General features: G+C 35.9%; 1 protein-coding gene across 2 annotated transcripts in view; it reads left to right on the top strand.

The window, feature by feature from the left end:
* Positions 1 to 12,395, top strand: part of VOPP1 (VOPP1 WW domain binding protein) — a 60,140-nt gene that overhangs the window by 30,151 nt on the left and 17,594 nt on the right. For both annotated transcript variants that reach the window (XM_039336682.1, XM_039336681.1), the window contains one exon: positions 5,320 to 5,378. In XM_039336682.1, the coding sequence (XP_039192616.1) occupies positions 5,320 to 5,378 (59 nt within the window). The remainder of the gene's footprint in view (positions 1 to 5,319; positions 5,379 to 12,395) is intronic.

Raw genomic sequence — 12,395 nt, 5'->3', positions numbered from 1 at the left:
GTGACTAAGTGACAAGTAGAAAAGGGGCGTCAGGCAATGTATTAAAAGGAATAAAGCAAATGAATTGTATTAATGAATAGAAATAAGCATAATTGAGTAATTGAATTAAATAGAAGCGAGAAAGTAATTATAGCATAGTAAAGAAATATAGAGAAAGGTGATTATTCAAATAAGAGTGATAGTACAGAGAAAAAGATGGTCAATGAATCAAAGACTGTGTAAAGATAAACAATATCTACAGATGCTAGAAAAGGAGTTGACATTATTTTTTCAGGTAAATAAGGAAGAGACATCAACACAAAATTTGTGAGATACTACAAAAGCTTACATTCGGGGATTGACAATTGCATACAATTTTAAGAAAAATAAAGATAGGAGACTTCAACAAGGAAAATTACAAGAAGAACTTAAAAAATAGAAGGTGACCTACAGAAGGATCCACAAAATAAAAAGATAAAAGAAAAATGAACTATTAAAAAACATAAGATTAACCTGACAACACAAAAATAAATGGCACAGAAAATTAGGATGGCGAAACAAAATTACTTTGAAAATGTGAATAAAACTGGTCGATAGTTGGCCTATAAATTAAAAAAAGAAAAAGGCAAAAGAACAATACATCAACTACAAGATGAAAGTGGAACAGTACAATATAGACGGGAAGAAAAAAATACAATACAACATTTCTTTTCAAAGCTATACCACCAGGAAGATATAGCAGATGATAAAGTCAAACAATATATAAAGGCAGCAAAAATGAGCAAAATCACTGAAGAACACAAGGAAATGTTGAATAGACCAATAACCGCAATAGAACTAGAAACAGAATTGAAAAAACAAAAAAACAATAAATCACCAGGCCCAGGAATTCCAGTTGAGTTTTATAAAAATACACAAGAGTCACTACAATGGATAATGTTGGAGATTTATAAAGATGTGCTGGAGGAGGCGAAGATACTGACAACTTGGACTGAAGCACTCATCACCCTCATCCCTAAGGAAGACTCAGACCTGCAACAAATTCAAAATTATAGGCTGATTTCTTTACTGAATACAGATTACAAGACATTTGCAACAATAATAGCAGAAAGGATTAAAACATTTTTGAATAACTACATCTACCCAGATCAAAATGGATTTCTACCAGGATGACAGATAAAAAATAATATTAGGATAATAATGAACACTTTAGAACAGTGGTGGCGAACCTATGGCATGGGTGCCAGAGGCGGCACTCAGAGCCCTCTCTGTGGGCACGCGCGCTATCGCCCCAGTCCTAGGCCTTCAGCTGGGTTTTACAAAACCTTTTTGTTTTAGGTCTCCACCACCATGTGCAAAAAAAAAAAAAAGGTTCAATCAGTCAATTTCAACTTTTTGTGGGGAAAAAAAATCTTGCAAAGCTGGAATTTATTGGTTGAACTTTTTAGTCCCACCCAGTCTGCCGTTACTATCATAGCCATGCCCACCCAATGGGCCACGCCTACCCAATGGACCACACCCACCTGGCACTTGACGATGCATAAGTGGGTTTTGGATTGCAGTTTGGGCACTCAGTCTCTAAAAGGTTCGCCATCACTGCTTTAGAATTTTATGAAGTCCATCCTGAAAGACATGCTACACTGGTTTTTCTTGATGCCCAGAAGGCATTTGATAATCTGAATTGGAAGTTTATTATAACACAATTGCACTATACGGATTTTGGGACAAAATTTGGAAAGATGGTTGAGAAAATATATACTAAACAAACAGCTAGGGTAATTATAAATGATGAAATGACATAAAAAAAATGATATAACCAAAGGAGTAAGACAAGGATGTCCACTATCCCCCTCTTCTGTTTATTTTATCATTAGAAATACTTCTGACAAAAATCAGAGAGGACCAAGAAATAAAGGATTTAAAAATTAAGAAGGAAGAATATAAGGTCCAAGCCTTCGCTGATGATTTGGTATTCATTTTGGAAGATCCATTAGAAACCGGCCTTAAATTGATTAAAAAAATAGAAGAATTCGGTGAGGTAACCAGACTTAAGATCAATAAGAATAAATCCAAATTAATAACCAAAAATCTTACAAGGGCACAGGAAAGTGAACTGGAAGATAAAACAAAGATAAGTGTAACTAAGAAAATAAAATATTTAGGGATCTGGCTTACAGTGAAGTGTTCCTTGATTAAGGAGGATAATTATGATAAAATATTACACCAGATTAAAAAAGAATTAGAAAATTGGACAAATCTACAAATTTCATTTTTAGGGAGGACCGCTACAGTCAAAATGAATATATTGCCAAAAATATTATTTCTGTTCCAAGTTATTCCAATAAAACTAGGGAAAACATTTTTTCAAGAATTAAATAAATTGGTCACTAAATTTATATGGCAAAGGAAAAAAACCCAGGATTAAATTAAAACTCTTGCAAGGTATGAAAGATAAAGGGGGACTGGCGTTACCAGAGTGGGAAATATATTACCAAGCATCGAGCCTAATTTGGCTAAAAGAATGGATGGAACTGAAAAATACCAGAGTTTTAACAATAGAAGGACATGATTTGCAAATGGGGTGGCATGCATTCCTATGGGACGAAAACTATAAAATACACAGATACTTTCAAAGACACATAGTTAGGAATGCATTGCTACAGACTTGGGGAAAAAATAAAACAAAAACATTATATAACAATTCCAATGTGGTTATCCCCAACAGAAGCTCTGAAACACCCAAACTTACTGGATATAAATAAGATAATTAGATACAAGGAATTAGTAAATGAACAGGGAAATCTGAAAACAAAACAAGAATTGGAACAAGATATAGGCAGAGAGATTGACTGCTGGACATTTATACAAATTCAGTCTAAATATACAGAGGACAAAAAATTATATGAAATACAAAAAGAGCCGCAAAAATTGGATAAAATTATACATGGAACAGAAATAAAATTAATTAGCAGTTTATACAAATACCTATTGAGATATAAAATAGAAGACGAGATTGTCAGAGACACAATGATTAGATGGGCAAAAAATTTCGGATATAATATAGAATTGGAGAAATGGGAAAAAATATGGGAAATAAACATAAAATTGACTATGTCAGCGGCATTCAAGGAAAACCAATTGAAGATGTTTTACAGATGGCATCTTCCACCAGCAAAGCTTGCTGAGATGTTCCAGAACAATTCACCAACATGTTGGAAATGTAAAAAAGTACATGGAACATATTATCATTTATGGTGGACATGCCCAATTGCGAAAAAATAAGAAGATGGATGAAAGAAATAATAGACCAACCTGTAGACTGGAAACCAGAGATCTTGCTGCTGGGTATTTTAAACAGAAAATATAGTAAAGAAATACGGTTCTTAATTCTACATACTGTATAATAACGGCAGTAAGAATAGTATACGCACAGTTCTGGAAAAATGATAATATACCATTAGAAGAAGAAGTGATAAGAAAAATTCTGGACTGTGCTGAGATGGACAAATTAACGAAAGAGATAAAAGAAAAGGAAGATACAGAGTACTATCTAATATGGAATAAGTGGTATGATTGGTTGGAGACTAGAAATAATAAAGGAGAATAAATGTGGAAAGGTCAAAAGTGGAAAATGTGTGTATAATAATGTATAATAATAATATGTATTATTTTTAGTATGAGATATAATATGAAAGAAGAAAAATGTAAACAAGAAACAACAGGACAACAAGAACAAATATATCTAAAGAAGAATAAGAGGGGAAAATGTAAATAATAGAAGATTACCGTTACAAAATTGCTGTTTAAAAAAAAAGGAGGAGTATACACTGTGTGTATATGTGTGTTATGTTTTGTTTTAAAAAATAAAAAAATAAAAAAGTGTGGTAAGTGGGTACACTTTTTTCCTGTGGATTTTTTTGGGGGGTCATTAAGTTTTTGACATCTTGCTAGGCCACTGGTCGTACTTGAATATTGTCATGTCCTAAAGGTGGTACAGTCTGTGGAAAGGTTGAAAAGCCCTGTTCTAGAATAACTGTTCAGTGTGATATCCAGTTGAGAATTAAATCTGTTCAAACTTGCAATGATAGCTTCCATTTTACAGTGCAACATGTAGCATGTTTCTATTTACATAGTGTGGAAAGGAGACAAACATCAACAGAACGAGCAAACTAAAAAAAAGTCTTATTTTGAACAAGAACATGACATCCCAGTACCATACAGTTGAAGATGTTGCCATAGAAATACTGGGTAGAGTAATTCAGGATAGAAAAAGTTCTGAATCTGTTCAAAGCAGCAGTGAATAAGGGAAGCATTCCATCTGTTTTAAATCTAGCCCTTCCTCAATCTAAGGCCCTTCAGATATGTTACCGTATATGCCGCCGTATTAGGCGACCCGGCGTATAAGACGACCCCCATCTTTATAGCCGGGCCGCATTCCTAGAATGTCGTCTTATACGCCGGAAACTACCAGTATTTCCGGGGTATAAGACGACTCGGCGTATAAGACAATCCCCGTCTTTGGCGCCGATTTCAGCGCTCGCGGAAGTCGTCTTATACGCTGGCATTTACGGTAGATAACAATTTACAAAGGTCTTGCTGGCTGGGAGTTCTTGTCTAGTATTCCTGGAAAAGTTTTTTATGTAAAACTGGAAGAAATGATGTCCAAAAAAATAAAAAAGGTACTCAAGTAAGAGAAGAGTCATACTCCTTTCTACTGGACTAATTCTTTCCCTAATGCCTGCAACTAAGTTGGCCAACTATGTAGGTGATGGAGGTCTGATGAAATTTGACTTTCAGAAATTCTGTAGTTGGTTCAGTCAGATTTACTTCAAGATTAATGTTTTGATCAGAAACAACGTACTAGCAGGTAAACCTAACTTGGCACAGTAGGAAGCTTTCCTTCAAATAAAGGTGGAGAATTTCATTGCAAATGTTTGCAGATGCTTACAGTTTGTGATAAGAGAAAAGGTTATAATTTGTCTAGGATTCCTGGGGGCAAAGCAGATGTAGTGACAAAAGATTCTTGCCAATTCTTTCTTTCCTTTTTAATGGCAAGAGCCCTGAAGAAAATTGTCGAAGAAAATCAGTGGTTCAGAGGGAACACTTAATTCTTTTTCAAACTAGTAATTTTTATTATCCTAGGATTTATTTAAAATTATTTTTATTCTACTCCACATGCAAAATGTAAGAATTTCTGGAAATTATACTTCGCTCACATTTAGATGGTGTCACATTGGAAAAATCTGCCTAGAATATAATTGAAATTGTAATATATTTTATGTTTATAATGATTCATGCTGGCATCTGATGAACAATGCTATATTTTTTCTTTCTTTTCAGGATTCAGAAGCCAAAAAGCAATGCTGGTATTTTGAAGGGGTGTTTCCTACACATTATATGTAAGTGATTCTCCCTTATTCTTTCTGTTCATTTGTCTGTATGAATGTGCCAATGTGGGATAAAAATTTGAAGTCTTTTTCCTAGTGGCAATGACTGCAATGGATAAATGTATCAATGGTACATCAATGGAAAGGAAACTAAAATTATGTAATAAACAAAAGCCAATTATTAGAAATTAATATATACTATACATTGCATCCGTCTTTACACAAAGGAAAAAACAGTCCAAACTATCAAAAACATAAAACAGAAACACAAGTTAATACAGGCGAGAAAATGGTAAGTTAGCACCTGTCCACCCTAGACGAGTTCAAATCACCAGACCAGATGGACTACACCCCAAGGTTCTGAAGGAACTGGCAGATGTGATCACAGAACCACTGAACTATATTTTTCAAAGATCCTGGAGCACCTGGGGAACTACCAGAGGACTGGAAAAAAGCTGATGTAGTTCCCATCTTCAAAAACAAAATGGATCCAGAAAACTACAGACCTATTAGCCTGACCTCAATACCTGGGAAGATTCTGGAAAAGATAATCAAGCAACGAATCAGCGAACACCTAGAGACAAGCAAAGTCATTACCAAAAGCCAACATGGGTTTGTCAAAAACAGATCATGTCAGGCAAATCTTATTGCATTCTTTGATCAGGTGACAAAATTAGTGGATCAGACAAATGCTGTGGATATAATTTACTTGGACTTCAGTAAGGCATTTGATAAAGTAGACCACAACCTACTACTTGATAAGATAGAAAAATGTGGGTTAGACTGCATCACCACCACATGGATTCGTAGCTGGCTGACCAGCCATACTCAGCATATGGTCCTCAATGGAATTGCATCTACATGGAGGGAAGTGTGTAGTTGGGTGCCCCAGGAGACTGTTCTGGGCTCAGTGCTCTTCAACATCTTCATCAGTGATTTGGAGGAGGGGATAGATGGGGAACTCATGAAATTTGCAGACGACATCAAGCTGGCAGGAATAGCCAACACTGCAGAAGATAGGCTTAAGATACAGAAGGATCTTGACAGACTTGAACATTTGGGCACTATCTAACAAAATGAAATTCAGTGGTGAAAAAAGTAAGGTTCTACATTTAGGCAAGAAAAACCAAATGCACAGGTATAGTGTAGGTGGTACCTTGCTCAGTAATAGTAATTGTGACAGGGATCTCGCAGTCCTAGTGGACAATCACTTAAATATTAGCCAGCAGTGTGTTTCAGCTGCCAAAAAAGCCAACAGAGTGCTAGGCTGCGTTAATAGAGAGACAGAATCAAGATCACGTGAAGTGTTAATACCACTTTATAATGCCTTGGTAAGGCCACACTTGGAATACAGCATCCAGTTTTGGTCACCATGATGTAAAAAAGATGTTGAGACTCTTTTTTGGGGGACTGGAGGCTAAAACATATAAGGAACAGTTGCTGGAATTGGGTATATCTAGTTTAGTGATGAGAAGGGCAAGGGATGACATGATAGCAGTGTTCCAGTATCTCAGGAGTTGCCACAAAGAAGAAGGAATCAAGCTATTCCTCAAAGCCCATGAAGGCAAGACAAGAAGCAATGGATGAAAACTAATAAACTAGAGAACTAACCTAGAACTAAGGAGAAATTTCCTGACAGTTAGAACAATTAATCAGTGGAACTACCTGCCCCCAGAAGCGGTGAATGCTCCAACACTGGAAGTTTTTAAGAAGAGACTGGACAGCCATTTGTCTGAAATGGTATAGGGTTTCCTGCCTGAGCAGAGGGTTGGACTAGATGACCTCCAAGGTCCCTTCCAACTTTTATTATTATTATTATTATTATTATTATTATTGTTGTTGTTGTTGTTGTTACTATGATGAGTTCTAGTATGATATGGTCACTCTTCCACAAAGTTCCTACAACTTTCACTTCCTTAGCCATTTCTTCTCTATTAGTAAGATTTAAGTATAGCTGACCTTTAGTTCTCTCCCCCACTTTAGGGATGACAAAATTGTCAGCTAGATGTGTGATCTGTGGGGGTGGATAATGTTCAACTGTAACCTTCACTAAAAAGGAAAAGGACTCTTCTTCATTGCTAAAATGGAGAAGCCCCAATCACACGTAAACTGTAAACTTATACTGGAAAAGATCTAGGAGGCTAAAGAAGAAATATGTACTACAATAAAAGAGGCTACTACAGAACTAAGAGCCAGAATCTCTACTTTAAGACTGACTCCCAGACTACACTTGACTACTCTACAAAACAGATTATACAAGAAGAGGTTTTAACTGAGGATAAGGAAAATCTTATTTTGCCTTACAAGCAAGACCAGGAAAAGCAAAGACTGAACTTTGGACTTCTGAAGCAACGGGGCTTTATGGACAAGAGAAATAGAGGATTAAATCAGAGATCAAGATGGTCGGTATCGAATCAAGTGACACTACAAGCAACAAAAAGAGACCTATTATTTGGAAGGGAAGCCCTGTTATGGAAACCTACTTGGCAAAAGAGGAAAGCTAGAATAAGATTGAAAAATGAAATTTAAAATTTCTTAAATTGGATTAAAGGCAACCTAGAACTATGGACTGATGTAAGGACTGAGATTTTGAGTTTGAAGTAAAAAGATGTCTTAGAGTTGGAGTGAATCAATAATTAATTGAATGTTAATTAAATAAGATGACTTGTTTGTGCTGTAACGTGAAATTTAAACTTTACTTAAAGGATTGAAATGATTTAAGGTTTGTTATTAATTTGTTAATTCAAAGAGATTGATTAAGTGAAGGATTAGATATCTATAGAATAGTTTGATAAATACATACATTTAGATGTGTCTAGGATAGATTAATATTTTTGTTTAAAAATGAGATATCTTTCTATACTGTATAAGGGATTAAAGACAATTTAGAATGTTAGGAATATTCCTTTTAGAATGTTAGGTTTATTTCTATGAAAATTATGATGTAATGGAATGACGAAAATTGAGGAGATGTTTCAGATTTGAAGTGAACTAATAGTTAATTGAAATTTAATAAGATGATATGATTTTCTGATGATATGGATGTTACTAGTCATGATAATTAATTGGAGATTTGAATTTTGTTTAATAGAATGACATGATTTAAGGTATGATATTTTTATAGCTTGAAGAGATAGATCAATTGATAGATTTGATAGGTACAGGATAGATTAATATTTTACTCTAAATAAAAGAGAGTTACGGAAGAAGACACAAATTTTGATAAAATTAAGAAAGTAGAACATATGTGGAAGGGATATTTGAATTGAAAATGTTTTTATTTAAAGTTAATTTGATTATGGTAGAAATTGATGAAGCTTAAAAACAGGTTCAGGTTGAATATAAGCTAGAATTGGATATTCTAAATATACTATGCTATTTGAGGGAAAAAGAGAGGGAATATTTGACATATTGATTATATTATGTATATATGTCTTGTTTTAAGATGTTTGATTACCCAATACCATGGTGTGTCCTAAATATGTTGCTTTAAGAACTTAAAAAACAATATAATTTATTTAAAAAAAAATGTCAGCTAGGCATATCAAGAATCTGTTTGATCTCTCACTTGCTTTAGGATTTATTTCTCTGTTGATTATTAAAGAAGACAGAGACAAAGAACAGCTGAAGACAAAATTGAATAATAGTAATAATAATAATAATAATAATAATAATAATAATAATAATAATTACCTGCTGACCAACAACTTTCAAATTACTAATTGGTGTGGTAGCTGATGTAGTACAACAGCATCTAGTTGAAAACAATCTCTTTCCACCTGAGTAGAAAGGAAACCGCCCCAATAGCAGAGGAACAAAAGATCAACTCCTAATAGACAAAATGATCTTGGAAAACTGCAAGAAAAGGAAGACCAAACTGAATGTGGCATGGATTGATTACAAAAAGGCATTTGACTCTCTGCCACATGACTGGATAATCAAGTGCCTAGAAATAACAGGAGTCAGTAGAAACATCAGAAAATTTGTGCAAAGATCGATGGCACAGTGGAAGACACAGTTGCAGATCAATGGTGAGAGACTGGGAGAGGTTAATATCAAGAGAGGAATATTTCAAGGAAATTCATTGTCACCATTACTATTTGTTATTGCACTGTTTCCTCTGTCAACAATACTGAATAACTCAGGACATGGCTATCAAACATCAAAAACATCTACCAGACTATCCCAGCTCCTTTACATGGATGATCTGAAGCTGTATGGAAAAACATCATCTGAAATAGAATCGCTGCTCAACACTGTCCGTATATATAGCCACGATATTGTTGTGGAGTTTGCTTGGACAAATGTGCCATACTTACTATCAAACAAGGAAAAATAGTGAAAACTGAAGAAATCAAGATGCCCCACAAAAATAACATTAAGAGTCTGGATGAGGAAGAGTACTACAAATACTTGGGTATTCTTCAAGCTGACAACATCAAGCACACTGAATTCAAGAAAAAGATTAGAGGTGAATACATCAAGAGAGTGAAGAAGATCTTAAAGTCCAAACTCAATGGAGGAAATACCATAAAGGCAATCAACACCTGGGCAATCCCAGTCATTAGGTACACAGCTGGAATAGTGGACTGGACTCAAGCAGAACTAAAAGCAATGGATAGGCAGACCAGAAAAATAATGACAATGAATCATGCCCTTCATCCACGCAGTGACATTGATAGACTTTATCTACCAATGCAAATAGGTGGGCATGGAATGCTACAAGTACATCAGATGGTTGAAGAAGAAAAAATGGCTTTGGAAGAATATCTGAAGAACAATGATGAAGATGCACTTAAATTAGTATATCAGGAAGGTTTACTAACTACTGGAGAGACCAAAGTGGCCTACAAGAAAGACCAAATGAAGACGAATAGAGGCATGGGAAGACAAAGCACTACATGGCCAATACATGAAAAAAATAGCTGGGAAAGCAGATAATAATAAAACCTGGCAATGGCTAAGAGCAGGAAAAATGAAGAAAGAGACCGAGGGACTAATTCTGGCTGCACAAGACCAAGCCTTAAGGACAAATGCATACAAAGTCAAAAATGAGAAGACAGCAACAGACAGTAAGTGCCGCCTATGCAAAGAAGCTGAAGAAACAGTGGACCACTTGGTAAGCTGTTGCAAGAAGATTGCACAGACTGACTACAAGCAGCGGCATGACAAAGTAGCAACAATGGTGCATTGGAAGATCTAAAAAATATCATTTGCCTGTAAGCAAAAACTGGTGGGATCATAAAATAGAGAAAGTCATAGAAAATGATAAAATTAAACTGCTCTGAGACTTCAAAATTCAAACAGACAAGCACCTGCAACATAACACCCCAGACTTAACAATTGTCGATAAGAAAGACAAAAAAGTCTGGATAGTGGACAGGGCAGTTCCTGGAGACAGCAGAATAGACAAGAAAGAACTGGAGAAGATAACAAAATACAAAGACCTACAAATAGAAATAGAAAGACTGCAGCAAAAGCAAGCAAGGGTAGTACCAATAGTAATAGACTCCTTGGGTGCAATCCCAAAACAACTGGAGCACCACTTGAACACCATTGGCATTGACAAATTCGCTATTAGTCAATTGCAAAAGGCGGCCTTACTCAGGAACTGCTTCCCATCCTGCTGCTACGATATCTGTAATACCACAAACATCACATCTGCCTAGCCCGGTCCCATGCAAAATCCAGTCTGAACATCTGGCTGACTGTTGCGATGAGCCTATTATTATTATTATGTTGTTTGTTGTTGATCATCGCACAGTCCAGCCAGTATGTTTCAGACTGGATTTGGCATTTTGTCTACCTATCGAGTCCTTACCCAGACCCTGGGATATGGCAGTGTTGGGTGTTTGATGGTATTACAGATATCGTCACAGGATGGACGCATTCCTAATAAGGCCGCCTTTTGCAATGACTAATATTGAATTTTGTCAATGCATGGTGTTCATGGTGCTCCAGTTGTTTTGGGATGCACCCAAGGACCTAGACTATTGGCACTACCCTTGCTTGCTTTTGCCACAGTCTTTCTATTTCTATATTATTATTATTTTATTATCGATCATCACACAGTCAGCCAGATGTTCAGACTGGATTTGGCATTTTGTCTACCTATCGAGTCCTTACCCAGGACCTGGGATAGGCAGATGTGGATGTTTGATGGTATTACAGATATCGTCGCAGGATGGAATCAGTTCCTAATAAGGCCGCCTTTTGCAATTGACTAATAGCGAATTTGTCAATGCCAATTGTGTTCAAGTGGTGCTCCAGTTGTTTTGGGATTGCACCAAGGAGCCTATGACTATTGGTACTACCCTTGCTTGCTTTTGCCACAGTCTTTCTATTTCTATTTGTAGGTCTTTGTATTTTGTTATCTTCTCCAGTTCTTTCTCTTCTATTTTGCTATCTCCAGGCACTGCCACATCCACTATCCAGACTTTTTTGTCTTCTTATCGACAATTGTTAAGTCTGGGGTGTTATGTTGCAGGTGCTTGTCTGTTTGAATTCTGAAGTCCAAGAGCAGTTTAATTTTATCATTTTCTATGACTTTCTCTATTTTATGATCCCACCAGTTTTTGCTTACAGGCAAATGATATTTTTGCAGATCTTCCAATGCACCATTGTTGCTACTTTGTCATGCCACTGCTTGTAATCAGTTTGTGCAATCTTCTTGCAACAGCTTACCAAGTGATCCACTGTTTCTTCAGCTTCTTTGCATAGGCGGCACTTACTGTCTGTTGCTGTCTTCTCAATTTTGACTTTGTATGCATTTGTCCTTAAGGCTTGGTCTTGTGCAGCCAGAATTAGTCCCTCGGTCTCTTTCTTCAATTTTCCTGCTCTTAGCCATTGCCAGGTTTTATTATTATCTGCTTTCCCAGCTATTTTTTAATGTATTGGCCATGTAGTGCTTTGTCTTCCCATGCCTCTATTCTGTTCTTCATTTGGTCTTTCTTGTAGGCCAGTTTGTTCTCTCCAGTAGTTAGTAAGCCTTCCTGATATACTAATTTCAGTGCATCTTCATCATTGTTC

This window comes from Crotalus tigris, unplaced genomic scaffold, assembly GCF_016545835.1.
Source record: "Crotalus tigris isolate CLP2741 ecotype Arizona unplaced genomic scaffold, ASM1654583v1 scf7180000017666.379230911805:20528666, whole genome shotgun sequence".
In the NCBI taxonomy this organism is placed as follows: Eukaryota; Metazoa; Chordata; class Lepidosauria; order Squamata; family Viperidae; genus Crotalus; species Crotalus tigris.
The sequence above is the reverse complement of the archived record's forward strand: the minus strand, read 5'-3'. Positions and strand labels throughout refer to the sequence as shown.